This window comes from Macaca nemestrina, chromosome 1 (assembly GCF_043159975.1).
Source record: "Macaca nemestrina isolate mMacNem1 chromosome 1, mMacNem.hap1, whole genome shotgun sequence".
Classification (NCBI taxonomy): domain Eukaryota; kingdom Metazoa; phylum Chordata; class Mammalia; order Primates; family Cercopithecidae; genus Macaca; species Macaca nemestrina.
In genome coordinates, this window is record NC_092125.1 from 37,507,967 (window position 1) to 37,533,475 (window position 25,509).

At 46.5% G+C, this 25,509-nt stretch overlaps 1 protein-coding gene across 6 annotated transcripts in view; it reads left to right on the forward strand.

Annotated features, from left to right (window-relative positions):
• LOC112427209 (protein FAM163A) overlaps positions 1-25,509 on the forward strand; it is a 70,589-nt gene that overhangs the window by 29,413 nt on the left and 15,667 nt on the right. The window contains exon 1 of one of the 6 annotated variants that reach the window (XM_024793663.2): positions 10,995-15,466. The exons of the other annotated variants lie outside the window; for them this stretch is intronic. Coding sequence (XP_024649431.1) covers positions 15,436-15,466 — 31 coding nt within the window. The 5' untranslated portion in view covers positions 10,995-15,435. Of the gene's footprint in view, positions 1-10,994; positions 15,467-25,509 lie in introns of those variants that run through there. 6 annotated transcript variants of the gene reach the window in all.

Below are 25,509 nucleotides of genomic sequence, written 5' to 3' on the forward strand. Positions count from 1 at the left end.
TCTCACCTCATTTAAATGAAGTGGTGGCCCACATTGGGTCAGAGGCTGAAGTGAAGTTACAAAGGTCGCACTCCTGTGCAAACATCCGATTGGTTGCAAAAAGCAACCAATCAGAGGCTAAGGTGAAGTTACAAAGTTGCACTTCTATGCAAACGAAGACTCAGCCTGCAATCAGTCTGATTGTTGCAGACAGCCAGTTTCCCATCTGCCAGGCAGAAAAGGTGGGAATTTGCAAAGGGAGTAGCCTCTGGTCCTTTTGTTACTTAGGCGTGGAAAGTTAGGGTTTTCCTTTCAATTTAGTTCTTTTTTTTTTTTTTTTTTTTTTTTTTTTTTTTTTTTTGAGACAGAGTCTTGCTCTGTCGCCCAGGCTGGGGTGCAGTGGCCGGATCTCAGCTCACTGCAAGCTCCGCCTCCCGGGTTTAGACCATTCTCCTGCCTCAGCCTCCCGAGTAGCTGGGACTACAGGCGCCCGCCACCTCGCCCGGCTAGTTTTTTGTATTTTTTAGTAGAGACGGGGTTTCACCGTGTTAGCCAGGATGGTCTCGATCTCCTGACCTCATGATCCGCCTGTCTCGGCCTCCCAAAGTGCTGGGATTACAGGCTTGAGCCACCGCGCCCTAAGAAGTCAGCGTGAAATGCTATTCTCTTGCCTCAATCGCAGTTCCCCCTGTGAAAGCCCAGCGCACTTATAATTGTGGCTAGTGTCTGTAGTTTCCTGTTGAGGGGAGCCTTGCTTGTTTTGTCTAATTTTAGCCCCAGTTATAGGCTGGTACAGTGCCTGGCATATGATCGACACTCACACTCAGTATTCAATAAATATCAGTAGGATAGATGGATGAAAACATAAAAGAATGTGTTGTCTTATGAGTGTGGACAGATGCCCAGAGAATACTTTGAGGACCCTCAGGAAAAGAGCTGGGGCCGACCTTTAATCTAGCAGTAAAGAACAGGACAAAGATAAGTGTGAGCGTATGAAGTAACTCTATTGAGGTGAGGCTGAATTTTACTACCCTCAGAATACCCCGCCGGGGTCCTTGACAGAGAAGATTTATTCACATTAATTCTTTGCTATAAATTCAAAAGCAGACAAGCCTGAATGAATTGATCAGATGGGGTGGGGGTTGGGTGGCATTAGGGAAATAGTTACATATAAGGGTTTGGGAAATAGTTACATATAAGGGTTTGGGAAATAGGTGCATCATAGATTCAAAATAAGAGGCCTACACTTGGTGCTGGTCTAGTCAACGAGTCAGTATTTCTTGGACAGCTTATTCTGTGCCAGGTGCTGAAGAGATAAGAGCAGTGTAAATTGTGGCCAGGAATCACATGAAAGAGAAACCACCTTCTGGCCAGGTGCAGTGGCTCACATCTGTAATCCCAGCACTTCATTGGGTGGCCGAGGTGAGTTGATCATTTGAGGCCAGGAGTTCGAGACCTGGCCAACATGGCAAAACCCCATCTCTACTAAAAATACAAAAATTAGCTGGGCATGGTGGTGCACACCTGTAATCCCAGCTACTTGGGAGGCTGAGGCAGAAGAATCACTTAAACCTGGGAGTTGGAGGTTGCAGTGAGCTGAGATCACACCATTGTACTCCAGCCAGGGCTACAGAACAAGACTCCATTTCAAAAAAAAAAAAAAAAAGAGAAACCACCTACAACTTTACTGCTGTAGCATTCACTTACGGTCACTTATCCCTCAGCCCTGCCTGATAAAGAGGTAAGTGTGTGTATCAGCCCCGACAAAGCCTCTTCATTTCCATGAGGATGCCAGGCCTACCCTCTGCCTGGTCAACTGTCAAAATGTGAAATGGTCTTTAATTGGCAATATTGATGATTTTCCCTGTTTAATCTATCTGTTTAATTTAAATCTGTTTAATGTATTCAAGTGAAATTCATATATCATACAAGCACCATTTCAAAGTGTACAGTTCAGTGGCAGCACATTCGCAGTGTTGTACAACCACTACCCCTACTTAGTGTCACATTGCTATCGTTCCAAAATAAAACCCTATTGTATTTACCCATTAAGCAGTTCTCCCCAAGCTGTACCCTGTCTATGCATTTGACTATTCTGGAAATTTTACGCGAATGGAATTATGCAATAGGTGAACTTTTGTGAATGGCTCTTTTCACTTAACCTGTCTTGGAGGTTCGTCCATGTTGTAGCATGCATCAGAATGCCATTCTGTTCCATGACTGAGTAGCGTTGCATTGTATGAACCTCCCACAATTTTTGATCCATTCCTCCAACCATGAACACATGGCCTGTTTCCACCTTTTTGCTCTTGTGAATAGTGGTGCTCTGAACGTGCAGGTACCTGTATTTGTTTGAATACCCATCTTCTGGGTACACACCTAAGAATGGAAATCCACTTAAGTTTTTGCCCAAAAACTTCAAACATGAATTTACATTATGTCAGCAAATGCTTCTCAAAAGCTCAGTGAAGAGAAATATTACTCAAGACAGGTTTTTAAACTTCAGTTTTTGATGCAAAACTCTTTTGTCAAACAGCTGACCCTAAACTCTAACATGTAAAAACATAAAAAGGCAGAAATGCTGTGGGTGAGTTGGACAAGGAGGCCAGGAGCTCAGTGAGATGAGCCTCCGTGCACCACCCCCCACAGACCCGAAGAGCCTCTCGGACCTCCCGGGCTCTGGGCAGCGGTTCTGACGTGCTGCTGCACATGCCCCAAGCTCCAGATCAACGTCACCGGCCAGAAAACTGAAGGTTTGAACACTGCTGCTTCCCGGTACACTCCCTTCAAAGAGCGGTACCTGGGTGTCAGGTCCTCAGACTCCCCTGGGAGATACAGTAAGAAGCTGCTTTTTAAATATCTAATGGTGTAGTAACAGCTTTCACCTGTAGCTCTCAGCCTCCCCTTTAAGAGGATCCTCAGGAGAAATTCCTCTCAAACTTAGTGGAAAGAAAAACTAAGCTCCTCCACACTGTGATTTGGTTTAATTGACTGTATTTCTCTTTTCACGTTGGTTGCTAAGAAGCTCAGAGTTAAATCTGCAGCTCATGTCCTGCAGTTCTGTAGACTAGCCTTATAACTGGCTGCATGTTGCTATGCTACCCTTGCTGCGATCTTCATTCCATTTTTATCCCACTGAGTGTACAGATGCTCCTGGACTATGATGGGGTTATGTTCCCATAAGCCCATCATCACTTCAAAATGCATGTCATACCTTGACAAATCCATTATAAAGTCAAAAAATTGACCGGGCGCAGTGGCTGACGCCTGTAATCCCAGCAGTTTGGGAGGCCGAGGCGGGCGGATCATGAGGTCAGGAGATCGAGACCATCCTGGCTAACACAGTGAAACCCCGTCTCTACTAAAAATACAAAAAATTAGCCGGGCGCGGTGGCAGGTGCCTGTAGTCCCAGCTATTCAGGAGACTGAGGCAGGAGAATGGCGTGAACCTGGGAGGCGGAGCTTGTAGTGAGCGGAGATCGCACCACTGCACTCTAGCCTGGGCGACAGAGTGGAAAAAATTATAAGTTGGGAACCATCTGGATTTCTGAAGCACCTAAAATCCTCTTTAGGTTGGATAGTTGTGAATACAGATGTCTTCCTGCCATGAACTGTGAGCGCAGAACCCAGGGCTGACCCAGGTAAGATCATGAGGAGGCCAGAGCAGCCTCCTCACGCCCCACTATCCCTGACTCCAAGGAAGAGACAGCACCCCAGGACCATCAGGTGAAAATGGGTGAGCCCAAGGCCTTACACAGCTGTGATCAGTTTCAGTTCCGCCGACCCCAAGCACCTACTTGTGAACAGCATTTTATGGAATAAAAGGCCAAATGGGGTGATCCCAGGCCGCTAGGAATTCCAGAGGGTGAGGGAACATGTGCTTATGTGAGTCTGCAGTTCATGCAAAGAAGTGGAGTAGAGCACTGCGTGCCCCAGGAGCAGAGGGAAGGAAGATGTTTTACGGACCATGGGATCTGAAAAAAATGAGAATTGGATCTGGATTTCCTCACAAGCGGTGGTAGGAAGGATAGTAGCATTCCAGGCAAGGGCAATCTCTTGAGCAAAGGCAGGTGTGCGGAAAGGTACATGGATCAGTATAGCTAGACACTCAGGCCACAAACTCAAAGGCCTGCAGGGCTGTGCAGTTAACATACATGTATAAGGCGTGAGGGGTGGGGGAAGGGTGTAAGGAAATAGGTGCCAAGGGGCTTGTAGTGGGGCTGGGTACAACCCACCTGGTAACAGTGTTTCTTCAAACACTGGGGCATAGCCAGACAGACAGAGGCCTGATACAGGCTCTGAGCTAGAGTCAGTCACAGGGTTTGGGAGGGAGGTTCATAACGAGAGAGAAGGCTGACGCGGGAAGGCAGGGAATATTTAGGTTTCATCTCAGGCTGGAGGAGCCTTCAAAAGGTTTAGGCAGGACAGCAACCTAGTTATGTTTTAGAAAGTTACTTATAAAATTAAATGCTCTCAGTGTACACTCATATCGAAAAATGATGGAAAATATTAATGGTGATTAATTTGGGTATAAGAATCTGGGTCATTTTTATTTTCCTTACACTTTTATCTTTACCAATATTTATATTATTAGAACGGGATCAACAAAAGTCATATCAAAATAAAATATTTTATCCTGGCAGCAGTCTGTGAGGGGTGACCAGACCCTGAACCAGGGTGTTTGGTAGCAGGAGTAGAAGGAATAGGTTGGATTTCAGCCTTTTTGAAGAAGGCGTTAGCCTAGGCCAGGGGTCGGGGGGATATGAATGAAGCGGGCTGCAGTAGTCAGGATCATGGCTTCAGTTTGTGATTAAAGCAGGCCTAGGAGAGCCTCTCTGGCCCCTGATACTTTAATGACAGCCGGTGGGATTTTGGGACTGTGGGTGACTCTTGGCCAGCATAGAGACCTGCTCCCTCCTAAAAGCCTTAAAAGCCCCAGTGGGACCCGGTTTCTCGGAGAAAGAGCTCAGGCAGTGGCAAGATGATGTATTCGTTGAATGAACAGACCGTTGTTCCAGGGAGCATGGTCTTGGCTTTCTAGACATTTGAGACTAAAAACCGAATGGTAATACGCATTCCTCTTTCCTGCTTACCGGCTCACATGGGCTTTTACTGTCTTACTGTAGATAAACAGACTTATGTTGTTTTCAAGTGGTGGTCTCAGGGCCTTCATAAAGATCAGTGCAGCTTTAACTCTGGGAATCCATGTGAATGAGAAAGTGGAGGATATGTTGGTTAGAGGCCTGGCTTCACCACTAACTGGAACATCTTGGGCAAATCACCTCAGTAAACTGAGCCACAGTTTATGTACGTGCTAAATAGCTTTGAAATACTAGCCCAGTTTATGTGAGAAGGTTGTTTTGAGCTTTATGTTAGATAATATGAAAATAATATAAAACTATAAATGGTTGTTTTCACAAAGATTGCATGCTCTGAAGAATGGCCTGGCCGTGACCCAAAGTCTGACTCATGGCTCTGTCCCTGGGAGTACAAGACATGGGCAGTTGGGGCCAGGCAGGTTCATGTGAATACTATGACACGTATTCAAGGGAGAGAGCCCTCTAGATAATGGGCCAAAAGGCACAGGACGATGCAAATGTATATTTATGTTATGAGTAAAGATCTCAAAGATTGACCATAACTGGCAGGATAAAATAATCCACAATCACACTTCTATTCAGAAAGGAAATTATTTATTACTTGATTATACCCTGTTGAAAGCACATAAAGGAATTGCTGATCTTGGCTCCTAAGTGTGAAATGGAAAATTTTGAACATAAAACGTACTTGTAGAAATACAAGCAGTGTTATTTGCCAGTGACCATCATCAAGATAAGACTTCAACCTTATCAGTTAGCCTAAAGAAGTGAAATCGAAACAAAGCCAAATGCATAAGCTGGGGGGATGGTTCTTCCTTGCTGTGACCATTAGTCAATATAGGGGTGGTAACTATGCCAGTGGTTCTCGAATTGTGGTCCCCAGATGAGCACCATCAGCATCACCTGGGAACATGTTAGAAATGAGCATTCTCAAGACTCACCTGAGACCCGCTGAATCAGAAACTTGGGCTGGGGCCAGCAATTCACATTTTAACAGGTCCTCCAGGTGATTTTGATACTTGCTAAAGATTGTATGATTCCTACACAGGTACCTGCCCCAAGACAGTTTGCATTAACTGTCTTTGTGCTTTCTTATGTTTGCCTAAAATGCCTCATTCTTCATGACAAAATAAGGTTCTTGAGATTGGCTAAACTTCGAATGCTACCCTGTTACATCAGTTAGACCAGAGCTGTATTACCAGACTTTCATCAAAGAACCAGAGTATTCTCAACATTTTGGTGTTGACGGGACAGAGGGCATTTGCTGATTATAATATGCAGCAAGAACCAAGGAAACTGCAGTATTTAAGTGTTTTGAGAACTCAGAAGTAAAAGCATCTGATGCTGCTCCATGCAAAGGTCTGGTGGTACTCAGTTATGAAAACTATAGAGACGAGGGGAGAAATGCAAGCATACATGATGGCTTTACAACGAGTGGCTGAACAGAGAGTGAAAGTAGATTCATGGTTGCCAGGACCTGGATGGGAGAGGAGGATGGGGCATGACTGCCTACTAGGAACAGAGTTTCTTTTTAGGGTGATGAAAATATTCTGGAATCTGATAGTGATGATGGTTGAACAATATGGTGGTTATCCTAAAAACTACTGAATTGTACACTTTCAGATGGTGACAATGTGAATCTTACATACATTTTACCTCAGAAAATATTTTTAAAACCCACTGGTTTATGTGGCGGCAGGATTTCACTTCTCTCTGATCTCCCCTCCTCCCACATCTAGCTGCAGTATGCAGAGTTCTCAGAGTTCTCAGAGTTCTCCTCAGAGTTCTCAGAGTTCTCAGTTGGTTGACTGCTCTGACCCCCGAGAAAGGGGTTCAAATGAGCAGGCCCCTAGGAATTAGTACATGCTTGGACTATGCTGTCTTGGGATGGCTCCCTGGGGCAAGTGTACCTTTTCTTGGAGTAAATCCTTGCCTCCAGTGTGAGAGATTCTGCTGGGATTGCAGGGATGAGGGTGGTGAATGCAGCTTAGTTAAAAATGAGGTCTTGGCCGGGTGCGGTGGCTCACGCCTGTAATCCCAGCACTTTGGGAGGCCCAGGCGGGAGGATCACTAGGTCAGGAGTTCAAGACCAGCCTGGTCAACATGGTGAAACCCTGTCTCTACTAAAAGTATAAAAATTAGCCAGGCATGGTGGCAGGTGCCTGTAATCCCACCTACTTGGAAGGCTGAGGCAGGAGAATCACTTAGAACCCAGGGGGTGGAGGTTGCAGTGAGCCAAGATGGTGCTGCTGCACTCTAGCCTGGGCAACAGAGTAAGACTCCGTACCAAAAAAAAAAAAAAAAAAAAAAGACGTCTTGCTTCGAACACAAGTTGTTTTCCAGTTCCCTGTGATGAGCACAAACTTGTTTATGCTATCAGAGCTGGCTTGGGAGGCCAGCTGCTGCTCCTTGATGTGGAGAAGGCGCCTCTACCAGGCTGACTCCTTTGCACCTGGCAGACAGCCCTGGGGAACAGGCGAGATGATCTCACGGGCCGGGTGGAGTGAGCATCCCGGACAAGGACCAGGCCTCTGTGCGCATGGATATAATCAGCTTTGATAGGCAGAGGCTGAGGCTGTTTTTCCAATTAGAGCTGTTAGAGGATTCTGGCAGGGGCAGCAGTGGGCTTAATTTAACAGACCTGGGACTCATTGAATTAACCAATGTAGAGGGGATGAGGCGGACACTAATGTAAGGCTGTGGGGGCAGAGACAGGGAAGGGGTGAAGGGGCCCAGAAGGGCCGGTCGGCAGGGACACAGTGAGGCCTGGTGATGTGGTCCAGGCTGCACAGGAGCATCTTCTCATTTGGTGGGAAAGCTTGTGCAAGCAGGACGGGGTGGAGATTCCTCTGGTACTGGTAAGGCTGGCCTGGTGGGCTTTGCTCGCAGGATCTGGATTCTCAGAGGCCGTTGACCAGGGTTCTGGACAGTTTCTTGTGCCCATCATCCTTCCCAGGCACCCTGAAGCTGCTGCCATCTCCTCCCCTTTCCAGAAGCCAAAGTTCTAAGCCACTCTGTCAGGCACCTTCTTGGTTTGAGAATAAAGAACATTAGGGCCAGAGCAATCATTAAATGTCCTGAGTCCATGCCTTCATGTTACAGAGGAGGCAACTGTTTCCTAGAGAAGTTGAGAAAATTTCTCTGGAATATCCAACCCTTAGAGGCAATGTCGGCATTGCAATCCAGACCTCCCACCCCTAGCTGGTGCTGTTTCTTCAAACTGTGCTAACAGTTGGCCCTTCTGTCCTGGGCCTGTGTGCATTTTCAGCAACTTGTATCCCAAACCACTTGGATGGTTTGAAAGCCATTCATTCATTCATATACAAAATTAGCCTGGCATGGTGGTGCATGCCTGTAATCCCAGCTACTTGGGAGGCTGAGGCAGAAGAATTGCTTGAACCCAGAGGTGGAGGTTGCAGCGAGCCGAGATCATGCCATTGCACTCCAGCCTGGGCAGCAAGAGTGAAACTCTGTCTCAAAAACAAAAAGAAAAGAAAAAGCCATTCATTCATTTAAAAAGCAGAATGCCAAACTGTACAGACAGCATAGTCTCAACTATCTGAAGAATAAAATATGTGGAAAAGACTGAGTAGAAACATGGGGAAAGACTTAACTGTTGCTGCTTCTGGAAAGTGAGTTGATTACTGTTAATAACTAATGTTTATTGGGTTTAATGACCCATCCTAACATTGACCTTATGTTGATAAGATTGTGGTACAACTCCTATGTTGCTAGGTGGCAGTGAAATTTTGTAAAACCCTTTGGGAAAATAGTATGGCAATGTTTATTGTCTAAAAGTGCATTAAAAAGTATTCTAATTTAAAATAGCTGATCAACACCTTTTTTTATTTTTCCTGCCCTATGACATCCTGTTGAAATAGTAGAATAGGAAAAGATAATCTTACCTAGTATATAAGAAAAGTGAGGTATGGAAAGGTTTAAAAGGTGACCCATGGCTACATAGATATTAAGTAGCAAATCCAGAATCTGATCCTGTCTGTGAACCATCAGCCACTATGTAGGACTGCCACACACTTTGCACTTTTTTTATACTTCCCAAATTTTATACAATAGAGTAATGAAAAAAAAAAAAGAAACTAAAATGAATTGTATTTCCTGATGGGATATGCTAGTTGGCTATAAGGAACATTTTCCCGATTATACCTATCTGGCTCAGGAATTTGCTTAAGTCCCGAGGGAGAGAGATACAGGTGAGATTCCTGCCACCTCTGAGGCCATCAAGAGTCTGATCCTTCTGCATAGGCTGGCTGTGGTCTGTTGTGACCAGACCAAGTGGAGGCTTCCTGGAAGGCTAGGGTGCAATTCAGGGTTGGGTATAATTGGTAACAAGCCTGCCCTCCACCCATCATCTTGGGCCTTCCAGAACCTCGTGCCTTCACCAGGAATAACCTGGCCACAGCTCAACTTGCCCATGCCCTGACCTTGAGCCAAACCTGCCTCCTCTTTGAGATCAGTGGTGGAGGAGGTAAGAGTTTAAGATGCAGAGCCACGCTGCATAAGTTCACATACCAGCTCTGTCACTTACTGGATGTTGGAGACAAGTCACTTACTAGACAAGTTAATCTTTCTGAACCTGTTGTATCCTCTGAAAATAAAGACAGTTCTGCATTACAGAATCTGTTGTGAGGGTGAACTAAATTCACAGTTAACGCAGTGCCTGGCACGTGGCAGGCATGTCTCCAGTGTAACCTTCAATAGTCCCTTCCTGCTTGGTCCAGCATTGCCCTATATACCTACATAACAGACCCAGAGAAAACAGTATAGCATCTTCCCTTGAAGGGCTTATCTTGAGAAAGCACAAAACCTGCGCACATGAAACACAAAATTAGAAGGAAAAATAGACTAACATTTGCTGAATTCCTATTATATGCCCCGAAAAGACAAAGCATACTCATCTCATTTCTTTCAGGTAGAGGATAGCCTAGCATTGTGACATGTCGCAGTGTATAAAATCTAGATGCTGGGGGTGTGGGGTATTCCTTCCAGTCGCTTTCCTTGTGATGACTTTATTTCACTGACTTAACAAGTGACTTTAATCCTCCTCATCTCTGTCCCTTCAATTCTCTTGGGTAAACTGGACTCTTCTGTTGCCTGGATACCCGGCAGGTAGTCCCAAATGTCAAAGAAAAGCTGCCCAACCTTAGAATTTGGCCATGGACGTCACTGTGGGAGGACAAATAAATATAGAACATCAAGAGATTATTCATTTAGAGCCCAGCTTCTCCAGCATCTCACTGTGATTCACCAGCTCAATTAAAGGCGCAGTAATTCAGTGTGTCAGGAAGGCTGTTGTGAAGAGAACACATCCAGCCTCCCCTGGTCCACGACTCCCACCCCCCACTCCATCCCCCACCCTGGTCCACAACTCCCACCCCCCACTCCATCCCCTACCCTGGCCCACAACTCCCACCCCCTACTCCATCCCCTACCCTGGTCCACAACTCCCACCCCCCACTCCATCCCCTACCCTGGTCCACAACTCCCACCCCCCCCACTCCATCCCCCACCCTGGTCCACAACTCCCACCCCCCACTCCATCCCCTACCCTGGTCCACAACTCCCACCCCCCCCACTCCATCCCCCACCCTGGTCCACAACTCCCACCCCCCACTCCATCCCCCACCCTGGTCCACAACTCCCACCCCCCCCACTCCATCCCCCACCCTGGTCCACAACTCCCACCCCCCACTCCATCCCCTACCCTGGTCCACAACTCCCACCCCCCCCACTCCATCCCCCACCCTGGTCCACAACTCCCACCCCCTACTCCATCCCCCACCCTGGTCCACAACTCCCACCCCCCACTCCATCCCCCACCCTGGTCCACGACTCCCACCCCCCACTCCATCCCCCACCCTGGTCCACAACTCCCACCCCCCACTCCATCCCCCACCCAACCCTCACCCTGGCAACTGATTAGATTTGCTCCTCCCTTGCCTAGTATATAAGTTACCACTGCTTGTTTCCAGAAAACCAATTAAGAAACCATAAATTGTGGTCGATGAGAAAGGTCACTGCACAAGCTATAAATACAGGCATTTCTAAACTGTGAGTGGAAGTCTCTGAAGCACATTCTCTCCTGAAGACCCACGTCTTCCAGCTGAGGTTTTCTTTGATAAAATGAGAGAACGTGAAGACGGAGATCAAAAGGGCATTCCCTGGGTTTTCGTTCTGCAGCCTGCTCTCTCGGGGGTAGCCGGGGATTCTGAGCCTCCGGCAGCCCAGCCCACACTCCAGGTTTGGTTTGGGTTTGTTTTTGTTTTGGGGGAGTGGAGAGGGGTCATAAAAATGATCTCTTAACCATGTATAAATGGTGTTTGAGTTCAGGTAAAACCTTTAAAACACTGAAAAACGATGGAGAAATAACCCCTAATTCCACCCCTTAAAAAAATTGTTAGCACTTTAGGACGTATTATTCCAGGCCTTTTAATAGGCTATATGTACACATATTTGTTTTGCTTGACAGAAACATATTTAAAGAGTGTCATTTACTAATACTGTTTTGTAGCCTGCTTGCTCAGCAATATTCGATAATATTATTTTTCCATGGTATTCTACATGTGCCATAGTTTATTTAACTTCCCCCGTTGTTAAGGAATTTGATTGCTGACAGATTTCCCTTCGTATATAATGCTGCAGTGAACATCATTGAGTTGACGTCTTCACGTAACCATAATTATTTCCTTCCGGGAAATGCTTGAAGTGGAATTGCTGAGCCCTTGATCTTTAAGACTGGTGTATGTTGCCAAATCGCCTTCTAGGGAGGTTCTACTAGTGTATGCTGGTGACCATTTCCCCACTCCCCTGCCAAAAATGGGCTAGTAATTTATACTTTTTAATCTTGACCAAGTTGTTAAAACGACGTTATGTCGTTTTAATCCAAATAGCCACTTAGTACCGACTAACACATCACAAAAGGCTCCCAGAGCCACACAGGCCCTAACCTGGAGTGGATGCTCCTTCCCACCAGCCTTGGCTAGGCTCTTCTGAGCTCCCTCACCCTCAGGACAGCAGCTGTGACGCACCAGGGTCTCGGGTCTCCCCAGGGTAGATTCAGAGCCAGGCATAAGTTGTATGTCCTATTCAACCCGAAAGAAAGACTCTTGGGGCCAGCCACCAATCTGGGCTGCAGGCCTGAGTGCCGTGCACAAAGAACCCAGGTTATGGACCTAGGAGCAGAGTGGGCTCTTCTACTTCCCCACCAAAGCCCTCTGCCCAGCTGCGAAGAGGGTTCCCTGGGGCTCAGCCTCAAGGGGTAATAACCAGCCACGTGTGTGTGTGTGTGTGTGTGTGTGTGTGTGTGTGTGTGTAGCACTTAGCCACCTGCTAAGCCCTCTGACATAATTGTGCCATTTAATCCTCAAGACAACCCAGTAAGGAAGACACAAGTATTACACCCATTAACAAATGAAAGTATCAAGGTTCCGAGACACTGAATAACTTTCTCAAAGTCTCAAGGAAAACTAGGATTTAAATTCAGACCTCAGGCCTCAAATCCTGAGCACTTCCAAAGTGACCTATAACCTGTCTAGCCCCTGGCATGTCTCAGCCCAAGGCCTTTGTCCTCATCCTTAAGTATTTGAGTTTCAGGACCCAGGAGCCAAGGCCCTTTCCCGAGGGTCTGGCAGTGGAATGAGCTGGCTGACAAAGCAGGGTGCCAGAGTTCTCCGCTGGCACCTTGCCACCAGCTCTGCCTGCACCCTGGCTGCATCAGGCCTGCTGCCAGGAAAAGGGAGGGAGACCTTCCTACCCATCAGAGATGTGGAGGATGAATTAAAGTCCATTAGCAAACCGTGACATCCTTTAACATACAAAGCAGTATTATTAATAATGTTTGAAATGAGATTATTTCAAAAACATTAAGTGGTCATGGAACAAGTGGTATCAAACCCAAAGCAGAGCCTTCTAGTTCCTAAGCAATCTCTTTAGCCCGAGGCTCCTCTTAATTTGTAGTAAATAGAGTAAGCTATTTAGCTGGGCTATTAGGCCTTTGAGCAAGGAGAGCTCACCCTAAACCCATCTATTCCTGAGACCTTCTTGATCTAAAATGCATATCAATGATAGCTCAAGGTGCCAGCATGCGTGTGTTCATTCAGCCGGTGTTTATAGAGCTCCTACCATGTGCTCCAGGGATACAGAAATGAACAAGGCATAGCCCCTGCCCCGAAGATTCCCTCGCCCACAGTTTTGTGCAGATAAATGGTTCTGTAATCAAATAATGACATGACCCTCCGAGCATTGCTATAATAATAGAAGATCCACAGCACCTGCTCCGCAGGCAGGGGTGAAATCAGGAAACATTTCACAGAGGAGGAGCCTTGCATGAGGAGTAGCCGGGGTCCGAGCATGAGGTCTAGACACACTGCTCTGCAGCTCCCCCAAAGTGCCAGGCTTTCTCCTATCTGGGAGCAGGGGTGGGACCTGACTCCATGTGTTTTAGGGAACTTCTGTCTGGTGGCAGAATGGAGAAGGGCCTGGATATGGGAGGACTGGAGCTCAGTGAAGAGCCCACTGCAGGGTCCAGGTCAGAGGCGTTGGCAGTTGTCCTGATGGAGATTGGCAATGCCCAAATCCAGATCACCATGGGAAGCCCCAGGGGCACATTTAACCCCCCAGCCTGCCATCCATAGAGACTCTGATTTCCTGGGTCTGGTGATATCTGGGGATCGTTACAAAGCTCCCCAGATGACCCAGATGTCAGCCAGGCTTGGAAACTGCTGGTCCAGGTACCCTCCAGCTCAGAGATTCTAGGAGACAACAGGTTAATATATGGGCTTTGTAAGGTGTGAAATGCTATGCAAATACGAGTGATGTGTTTTTCAGGCTTTTCTCTATAAAGGTAATTTTGTCAACCACCACCTAATCACTTCTCACAATGTGTAATCAGTGGCAGGTTTGACTTCTGTTTCCTTCTGCATCTATTTCCCTGCTCCTCTAGTCTCCAATCAAGCCAAGAGAATTCTTCTCCAGCCAAGGAAAATCATTTTGAAACTGAGTAATCCTCTCTCTTTCCCACCACCCACTCACCTGTTCATAGCTTTGGTAAATCCAAACTATATTCCTCTGGTTTGAAATAAAACTGTTACTCCAAGACTGCATTTGTTAACCATCTGGAGCCCATTTACTTCCTCCCAGGGAAGATTCCTTGCCCTGAAGCTCACAGAGAAAGCCTGCTCTGAACAAGACCTGCTCTTCCACTGGCCCTGTTGCTTTCTTTTACATGCCAAAGCCTGTGAGAAATGGTGTAGATCACTAATGGGATCTACACCCATTACTCAATGTGGAGTGGAGCTTTCGGGTTTGCAGATCCTAGACCTGCCTCTTACCAGTGGCATGGGTTTGGACAAGTAATTTAAATTTTTGAGCCTCAGTTTTACTGTCTCCAAAAGAGGGAAAATAATATCTATATCCGATGGAACTTGCAACATTGAATGATGTGATGCATGTTATATATCTGGTATGGCATTATGCAGGAATATAGAAACGCAGGGTTGCAGCTTTGCGGAGGAGAGATGTCACAAAAAGGGGCTCAAGAAGTCCCTAGCTGTGACTACCTTCCAGTGCAAGGCCCAACCCTCCACCCTGCCTCACTCACCAGGTAGGGTGTTTACCTGGCACAGAGAATTGCCGCTGTCTCCGTCCACTGTGGTGCTGTGCCCAGGGCTGAGCCCTTGCTTACCCTCCAATGTTCCCTTAAACAGCCTCTTCATTTAGCACATGTCAGCCTCCACCCTCCAGCCTATGCTGATATGGAGCAGACCTCCTAGTGGGCATGTCTGCCACCAGACTCTCTTCTGTGACCCGAAGATCACTCTGGTCAGCCATTAAAAACACAATTTGAAATAAGTAAAATTTGTGGTTACTTAATCTCAAAATCTTCAGTGTATTCCCAGGAGAGCAGAGAGGAGATTAGATTTTTTTTTTTTTTTTATTGAGATGGGCTCTCTGTCACCCAGGCTGCAGTGCAGTGGTGCTATCTCAGCTCCTGCCTCAGCTTCCAAAGTAGCTGGGATTGCAGGCACCCACCACCACACCCAACTAATTTTTGTATTTTTAGTAGAGATGGGGTTTCACCTTGTTGACCAGGCTGGTCTTGAACTCCTGACCTCAGGTGATCCACCCACCTTGGCCTCCCAAAGTGCTGTGATTACAGGCGTGAGCCACCGCGCCCAGCAGGGATCAGATTCTTATTTTTCCTCCTCTTCTACCACCACTCTTCCTTCCCCTTGTTTTCCTTATTTCAGAACATCATTGAATCTTGGCTCCTATCATCCAACCAGGAGGATGTAGACCTTGAGACATCCCTCAAAAGAGAAGGGCGAAGAATGTCCTGGGCATGAGCTGCAATGGTGAAAGATTAAACATTGGTAGGGTGCTATCACATGGAAAATGGTCTGGGAGGAAGGCAAAGTCATTCTAATTGAGTAATATTACTACCCCCAGGATGAGAACACAGGCACTCAAAGGCAGTTAAAGCCCTGTCCAGGGTTACACAACTAAAAGAACGAAACAAACTGAATTTGGAACCCAAGATATCTACCAAAATCCACAAATAAAGCAACCACATTTTGGGTCCTGGGAAATCATGGCAGAAGAATAGGACTAGGGCTACATTTAGGAGGGCTGAACGGGTGAGGCTGTTTTATGTAGTGGGCAATAGCAACCCCCAGAATGTTTTAGAAGAGGGAAAGGACATGACCAAAGAATGATTTAGGAAAGTGAATATAGCAACATACAGAAAAGATGGAAAGGAGAAGAGATCGGTAGGAAAGGGACTGTTTGAAATATGACCCTCAACCCAGGTGGTAGCAGTAGGTACAGAAAGCAGTGTCAAAGATCATGCCATGGCTCCAAGCCTAGAGACTGGAGGGATACTATCAACAGGAGTGGGAAGTATTAATAACAGTTGATTTTTTTTTTTGAGCTGCTGTTATGTGCTTGCCACTGCAAAACTAAGAGGTTTTTTGTCAACTTTCTCATTAAGTCTCCTAATGGCCTTAGGATGTATTTACTAGTCTCCCCATATTATAGATTTTGGAGATGGGAAACTGAGGCCCAAAGTGGTGACGTGATTTGCCCAGTTTACACAGCTCATAAGAAGGTGAGCCAGTATTCCAACCCAGGTCTGGCTGACAATCTCTAGAATTCACGCTTCAAACTCAGCGCTGAGCAGCCCCTCCAACCCACCTGCAGATACAAGCTGGGTAAAGGGTGAGTTGGTTGGTTTGGCAAGTGAGGCGGACCTAGCCTCTAGAGCTTTTGTCTCCCCTAAGAGACCAAACTCACCCTTCCACTGATCTGGATGGATGGCAGTCAGCACTCACTGAGATTAGGATTTTCTGTTGAAGATACTCGCTCCACAAAAGGTCCACTGTCAGGGTGGGAGAAGGCAGCTCCAACTCAGGCTCTGGACAGACCTGGGAATATAGTGGCCTTCAGAACATTAGAGAATGAGGACACAGAAGAGACTAAGTAGAAGGAAGTTGTGGGATAAAAGAGGGAAATGCCTCCAAAACCCAGAATATTCCTAAGTAAGGGATGATGGATAGGCAGTCAACCAGGGAGAAAAGAATAGAACACGAAAGGAAACGAACTAGAGCTCCCATCACTTATTTTGCCTGCATTTCTCCAGCAATAGTCCCTTTTAGGCCCACTGTACCCAAAGTCTAACAGCCCAGCAAAGCTCCCCTAAAGCCCATCTCAGAATCATCCCGCCTAGATGTCTTCGTCCCAGACAGAGGCTGTTAGTCTTAATCTCAGATAATATATTATCTCAAGATAATATAAACAGCCAAGAGAAAGGAAAGGCCCAAGGAACCTAACGTTATGAGACTTCGTTATCATTAGTAACACTGCCCTCAGACCCGGGCACGAGACATCGCTCTGCTGGCCCTCCTCAGGCCACACCACCTTCTCCATGGAGAGTAAGCCTGTTCCCTCCCTTCTAGACCACATCCTCACGCTGTCCCAACAACCTGAAGCTGCTTCCCGGGCCCATGCAGGCCTCTTCCCCCTGCTCTCTCCTCCCAAGGGTGTACATACCCTGTGCCTGCAGCATGGCTAGGAGGCAGTTCTTTGGGGACAGGGGATGGAACCTGGACATTAGGGCTGGGGTGTTCACACTCTATGTACATGGGGCTCCCTAAGGGGTACAGTCTAGGGTGGAAAGAGAAGAGGAACAGGCTGCAGCCTAGCAACTAAGCCCACTCTTCCCATGCCACCGCATTTCAGCACGGAACTGATTTTCCAGGTGTTTGAAGATGGAACATTTTTTCATTTAACAGTTGCTAGCTGGATTTTTAACTTTTAAATATTTGGAAGTATCATCTGTGGCCTCCATTTATCTTTTTGCCCTCACCCCTACAAATGTGAGGATAGCAAGATCTTGAATTGAAGGAACCGTAAAAGTCATTCATTCCAACCACCTGGCCAAGCTTGCAGTCCCACCAAATGCTTAATCACTTCCAGTTATGATTGTATGCTGGTCGGACTGCCTCCTGAAGTACTGGCTCATTCGTCTCTGCGGTTTTCTCACTGCTAGCAGCGGACCTTTATTCCGATGTCTTCCTGTTCCAGAAACAGCATTTACTAGTAATAAGTTGAAGACTCACTCTGCCAGGCAATGGAATATAGAGATGAATGAACTTTGACTCATGGAGACCAGGCTCCAAATCCTGACTCTGCCACTTACTAGATGTGTGACCTTGAGCAAGTTTCTCAGTTTCTCTGATCTTCAGTTTCTTCATCTGTAAAATGGAAGCGATAATTCCCCACCTCTGTTGCCTCAGCTAGAGTGCAGTGGCGAGATCATGGATCACTGCAGCCTCAGACTGCTGGGCTCAAGCAATCTCTTGTTTCAGCCTCCTGAATAGCTGGGACTACAGACACCTGCCACCATATCTGACGTGTGTGTGTGTGGGGGGGGGGGGGGGGGTGTGTGTGGAGACTGGGTCTCGTTAGGTTGACCAGGCTGATCTCAAACTCCTGTGCTCAAGAAATCCACCCCCGCTCAGCCTCCCAAAGTGGTGGGATTATAGGCATGAACCACTGCTCCTGGACTTTGATCTCGATATCTTAAACAGAAGGTCCAGTCTCTGTGACGAGGGATGTAATTAGTGCCAATAAGTAGTGACTTGATTATTAATGTTACCTAGTTACGTTCACACTTGTTCTCATGGCAGAAAGGCTGGAGTTTTACATAGGAAGACCTGAGAACTAGTCTCTGTGCCTCCACTTACTAGTTGTGCTACCTTAGACAAGTCACCTCTTCTCTGTGTGCCTCCGTTAGTTACCTGTCAATAAAATGGAGCTGATGATCTCCATCACCTCACAGGGCTCATACTGAAACGCCCCTACCAAAAAGTCATTTCTTCATTCATTCATTCTGGAAACATGAATGAAAGGGCTCCATTGTATTTGGTGCTGAGATAGAAAAGTGTGCCCAGCTCCTGCGCTCAAGGGACCCATACTCTAGTGGATGAGACACATAATAATAATAAATAAATAAATATATATATATATATATATATATATATAAAAAATACAGTGTGACAGGTGCTGGCATCCTGAAGGAGGGGACAGCTGGCTCTGTCCCAGAAAGGGTGCATAAGAAAGTAGCATTTGAGAGGGATTCGTGGGGAAGAGAATATCATGAAAAAAAAAAAAGCATGGAATCATGTAGTTTTATGGGACAGAAATACAAAATAAAACGAATCTTTCCTTCCAGTGACAGGTCTTTAGATATCTGACAAAGATATCATCGCCTATCCCCCCATTCTTTCTCTGACAACTTCTCTTAGGCAGGCTCAACATCCCCAGTTTCTTCAACCATGGCTCACCTGCGTGGCTGTGAGTGTCCCCAGGCCCTCTCTGGACATGGTCCCTTCTCTGTGTGTCCCGGTGGCAGGGCATACTCGTATGTCTACGTATGTCACACATGTCACCACAACCAGTTCTTTAGCCAGAGCATAATTAAAACTTTATTTGAAAGCAGGTTATACTTTCCAAAATTCCAAGAGTCTATGAGTTTTACTGCAAATCAGAAGGTTCATCATCTATCTACCTAGTGACATATGGGCTTGTCTCATGGGAAAAGTATGTGTGTGGTGAAAGCGTGAAGCACAGAAATGAGAAAAGCGTGCATGCTCACACAGGGATTCCATGGACCATTGGCTTAATGCTATTAGGGGACAATGAAACCCCATCTCTAGAGGGTGTCTTATTAAAGCTCAAGGGATCCTGGTGAGATAGGTCTAGAACTCACATTTCAGGTGAATGTCATAGCTCACTTTGGTTCAAAAGTCTTAGAATTGGCTTTGATAGAACTGGGTGCTTTTCCATGATTGTGAATTAAAAGGAAAAGCAAAATGAACAGAAGGCAAGTTCTCTCGAAAGGAAACAACAGCCCTGCCACAGGATCTGGAGGCCCTGCTGCTGTCTTCAGCGATGCAGTGGGCATTTGGCCCGGGTGCACAGTGCCCCCACATGCTGGGTGGCTATTGCTGGCCCGGGGCTCTCTCACTTACAGGTATTCTCCCTCACTTGAGTACAGGGCATTATTTGTGTTATTGCTGTTCCCTTAAAGTCTCATCTGTGAGTGAAGAGGGCCTGGCCCTTGAAGGACAGCTGGAGAAGACATGAGCACCAGTCCCTTAGAGTTTCGTTCACAGTGGCCACAGCCAGCATCTTCCAAGGTAGCGGGAGGACACTGCGGGCCAGGACTTGCACAGGGAAGCGGCTGCCCTTACTCATACTCCTGGCCACCCTGTGCTCCTGCTTAGCCTAATGGCAGCACGGTAGCTGCCTGCCTAGCCCATCAATTCAGGGGCCTGTCTTTGCTGCACAGTTTAAGGAGTTAAAGGGGAGAAGACAACTGGTTCTTACCACCAAAAGATTAGAGCACTGGGCAGCAGTTCTCACACTTGAGTGTCCAAAGAAATACTTGAAATGAGTGTGACTGTCCTGGTTTATGCCAGTTGTCCCAGCATAACTATTAATAGTACCCCCATTCACTCAAGTGTCCCAGTTAGGTAATAAATGGAATAATCACCCTACTTAAAATGCACATTACCAGGATGCACCCAGGTATTCCCTGGAATCTGGATTTTAAACTAGCATCCTGGCATTTCTGTGGCACATGGTGGATAGACACACTGAGAAATTCTGATGATAACATGAAACTAGGCAAACCAAAAAACATTATAACAACAATAATTTTAAAAAGACAGTAATCCTCTGCTTTTGTGAGGGCTTATGTTGTGCTTTTTAATGTCTTGCTTTGGTTTAACAAATGTGAGTATCCACTGTGTTTGTAGTACTTTGCTAGATGCTCTAGGAGATACAGAGATAAAGGAGCTGGGTCCCTGCATCAGAGGAGTTTACATCTGTCGAGGCACTCAGATAGATATTACATGGGAGCGAACCCTGGGTCATGAGGAAATGCTGAAGGGGAGGCATTTATGCAATAGTGTAACAGTGCAAGGGAGGAAGGGCATGAAGATAAGGAAATGGAAATTCGAAGAGGCTGAGTGACTTATCCAAAGTCCCACTGAGCCATGATTTGGCCTCCCAACTCCAAGGCCTGGGCTTCTTCCTACGTACTTGCCACCGAACTCTAACCACCACCACCTGCCAGCAGCAACCCCAGAAATATGCACGTGACGAACTCTTGGCAAGGTGGTAAGAAGGGGGATGGGAGAGGGCCATCAGAGTGACTAGAATTACTGAAAAGCAAGGATTAATCGAAAGAGGATTCCTAAAGAGGACAAAAAGGAACTTAAGAAACATCATTATAAAACAGCTGGGCATGGTGGCTCATGCTACTCAGCTACTCAGCTACTCATGCTACTCAGCTACTCAGGAGGCTGAGGCAAAGTGGAGGTATCTTTCTGATTCTGATACATACTATCAAATCGCCCTCAGATCACCTCTGCCAGTTTACACTCAGCTGTGGCTTGAATGTGTCCCCCAAAATTCATGTGTTGGAAATTTAATTGCCATTGTATCAGTCTTAAGAGGCAGGGTCTTTAAGAGGCCATTAGGCTATAAGGGCTCTGCCTTTGTAAAGGGATTCATATTGTTATAGTGGGAATGGGCTCCTGATAAAAGGATAAATTGGCCTGCATTTTCACTTGGTCTCCCACACCCCCTTGCTCACTCACCTTCTGCCATCGGATGACCCCCACCAGATGCTAGTGCCATGCTCTTGGATTCCCCAATCTTCAGAACCATGAGCCAAATAAGCTTCTGTTCTACATAAATGACGTCATCTGTTATATGCTGTTATAGCAGCAGAAAATAGGCTAAGACACAGTCCCAGCAACAGTGCTAGTGCTATGGCCTTGACCACAGGCTGAATCGGGCTCAACAGCAGCTGGTTCCAGAGAGGCCACCAAATAGGAACATTCTAAAGAGTGTTTATCATTCATGTTTCCCACCAAATCACCATCTCCTTTTGTCTTTTTCTAACCCCTCTCCCCAAGTTTGGCTTGGTTTTATGGAAGTGACTTCCTGCACTGGCCATTCGTAACTGATTTAAATTTAATTATTCTTCCTTTCTCTGCCTATAGATCCTATGACAGGAGTCTTTCTCTATTATTATTATTATTTTACAACTGTTGTCTCCTTAGCCACCCCCTTCCTTTGTTACTTCCCTTCCATTCATCATCTTATTCTGTTGCCCTTGACTTTTCTGCAGTCACAGAACTCTCTGATATCTGACAAAAGCTATGCACCCCTTCTCCAGAGAGACAGTCAATAGCGTGCGCGCGCACACACACACACACACACTTAAGATTTGGGATGTACATCAATGCTAATCTATCTATTTCTTCTCAACTTTACCCAACTTGGCATCTTTCTATCTCTGAGAGTTACTGATAATTCCAACTGAATTCCAACTTTCTTTGGACAAGTCATTCTCATTTATAATTACAACCCGCAAAAGAAAAAAAATGTTGCCCTGTGGGCTCCATCTCTTCAAGGTGTCACATTCAAAGAGACTCAAATCTGATGTCCAAAACATAGTTTGAAAGCAATTAAAATGTTTATTGAACGTTTGAGGAAAATTCCAAAGGGAGGAATTTCATTCATAACATATCTTTAAAACTTTAAACAATCTCTTTCCCCATCTCCATCTCTCCCTCTGTCTCGCACAGATGGCCGCTGCCCCTGAAGTCTCCTCGTCCCCGCAGGCTCTTCAGCATGTTTCTCACACACCTCTCATGCTGGTTCTTTGATCTCTCCCCCTCTTCTCTCATTGTCTAAGTACACCAGGTTGGCTACTCTGACCTTTGTAACATATAAACCCAAACAGCGTGGTACCTCCCAACTTACCTTTTACCCCAAGTCTGCACAGCCCACAAGATGAGCTGGTAGACAGCGTTTAGCAGAAAGCAGAAGAGGGGAAAGGCTATAGACCCTGTATCTTAACCTACTATGTTTTTCTGTTACATAAAGGACTTGTGAAGTTGCCCTCTTGCTAACCTTCCTAACCTGTTCTCTAGGACAGCAGGCTTACCTGGACCATCCGTTCTGAGTCTTCCCCCATGGGTTAGCTACCACAGGCAGTTCTCACCCCTTTAGCTCACAGGCCTGTGTATGACACGGGGGCTCCTGCCCACTTTCACCTCCACTTCTGGGAAAGAGTAAGAAGCTGCAGGTTAGAATCAGCACATCCCGCCTCACCCCAGCTACAGGGTGCAAAGTGATAATGATTTCAGCTCTCAGAGCCATCGCGGGACTGCCCCCTGCAGAGAAGTCAGAGTATGTTTCTCAGATAGAAATAAGATTTGTCAGCCGGGTGTGATGGCTCACACCTGTGATCCCAGTACTTTGGGAGGCCGAGGCGGGCAGATCCCTTGAAGTCAGGAGTTCAAGACCAGCCTGGCCAACATGGTGAAACCCTGTTTCTACTAAAAATACAAAAAATTAGCCGGGTGTGGTGGCACATGCTTGTAATCCCAGCTACTTGGGAGGCTGAGGCAGGAGAATCGCTTGAACCTGGGAGGCAGAGGTTGCAGTGAGCCAAGATTGCACCACTGCACTCCAGCCTGGGCAACAAGAGCAAAACTTTGTCTCAAAAAAAAAAAAGGAAATAAGATTTGTCAAGACAAGAGGTATAAGTTCAAGAGATCTATTCTGCAGCCTGCGGACTATAGTTCCTAGCAATATATACTTGAAAATTGCCAAGAGAGTACATTTTAAGTGTTCTCACCTTAAAAAGACAAAGTACGTGAGGTCATGCATATAACTAGCTTGATTTAGCCATTCCTCAATGTGTACATATATTAAAACATCATGTTGTACATCATCTTTATATATAATTTTTATCTGTCAATTAAAAAATAAAATCTAAACAGCGGTTTGTTGGGATACAGATGCTGTTTCCTTAGTTTTGCTGTCTCAGAATACTGATTATACTGATTCTAATAGTCAACTAGGCCAATTTCTCATAGTTTTACTTGGACCTTGACAAAGATACCCAAAGAATGAGTTAAGAATTACTAAACCCCTATGTGGAATAGGAACTGTATGTGTTGATGTGCAGTTGACTTAAGCATGTGTGTGTCTAACTATTAAGAATAAAAGGCATGGCCGGGCGCAGTGACTCACACCTGTAATCTCAGCACTTTGGGAGGCTGAGATGGGCGGATTGCCTGAGCTCAGGAGTTTGAAACCAGCCTGGCCAACATGGCGAAACCCCATCTCTACTAAAAATACAAAAAGTAGCCAGGCATGGTGGCGGGTACCTGTAATCCCAGCTACTCAGGTGGCTGATACACAAGAATCGCTTGAGCCCGGGAAGTGGGGGTTGCAGTGAGCTGAGATCATGCCACTGCACTCCAGCCTGGGCCAGACTCCGTCTCAAAAAAAAAAAGAATACAAGGCATGTGTTTAGATGTGAATGTCCCATTCCAACTCTCCAAGTGAGGGTGGAAGTTCCCGTCCGTGTGGCTGAGGACATCGTTTTGTTCTGATCCAGTGGGATCCTTCGTTTGCAGGCTCCACTGTGTCTCACATGGGGCTTATGCCATGGGGTTCCCCTGGTGTCTTGCTGTTGTTTCAGGAGCTACCTCTGGATGGCCCTCCGGTGGCTTCAATGCAGCCCTGCACACCACGCGCACACTCAGCAGGCCTGCTGCCGCTTTCACCTTATCACCTGCCCCTGGGCTTTTCACAGTCCTCCTCGGGGCACTTTTGCCCGTCTTAGAATATTTCTCATGTGGTTGAGGATTTTGATTAATGCTGACACGTTTTTTAAGGCCTCCTAACCCAGAAGCTGCTTTGTCCCACTCTGGACGAGCCTTAGCCTGGCCCAGTCAGATCCGACTGGCGGGATAAATAGGCCAGGCCCTCTGGGATGGAGGAAAGGAGAAGAGAGCGGCTCAAAAATATTCCCCAAGCCTCCCAGCACGATGTGGATGGACACAGCTTCCAAATGTCCCTGTTGCACTTGTGTATATCCTTCTGTGAGATTCATCTTGGACTTGGTCTAAAGTTTCTTTGGTATAATTTAATCAACCTAGTTCCGTCCTGTCCCTTTTGGAAACTCCTTTGCAAGCCTCCCGCGTCCTGCCACCCTGAGTGTGAGGACTCTGGGCTCCGTGGCCAGTCTTTACAGCCAGCTCCCTCTGGCCCTCTTGTCAGCCTAACACAGTGCCCCTCTCCTTATCTCCTTCTGCCTCAGAAATCAAGCTCTCTGTCCCTTCAGTGGCCTGTGTTCTTACTGGATTTCTTCCAGTCTGCTGACATCTCGCTGAAGAAGTGAAACAAGCCCTCTAGATGCCTCTGCCTTTCCTAGCAAGTCTGTTTAGCCGTCACTGAGCTGCAGGCCTGCTGCGTAGGGAATCTCAGAACACCCTCTAAACAATCAAGGACAGATAGGGAGAAATCCAAGTCATAAAGTGCAACACAACAGACTTGTGAAATGTGAAGCCCTATCCCATGGCCCTAGGCTAGGCCATGGTGTCCCCATGCCTCCTGCGAATGGCTAGGGATTCAGGCTGCTGTGGTAGGCCAGGAAAGAGCACTGACTCTGGAGTTAGAAGAGCCAGGGTGGCATGGAGATGGGCCACTCGGCATGTTCCATGCATAGCAAGAATTACTCTGGTCATGGAAGAAGAGGGGCAGCAGGGTGTCCCGGAAATAGTCATGTGACCGTGGCCAAATCACTTGGCCCTCTTAAACCTAATATTTTCTGTAAAGTAAGAGAAATCAAAATCTGCCATGCCTAGGAGACAAACAAGATAAAGCATAGGAAAACTCTGTAAACTGTCAGTGAACATTGTTATGAGAGGCAGAAACTGAAACAAAACCAAGTCCAACATGAACCAAACCCTTAACAGGTTTACTGGCCTCAGCACCGGCCTCTCCGAAGCGGAGCAGACAGACCTGTGATCAGAACCTCAAG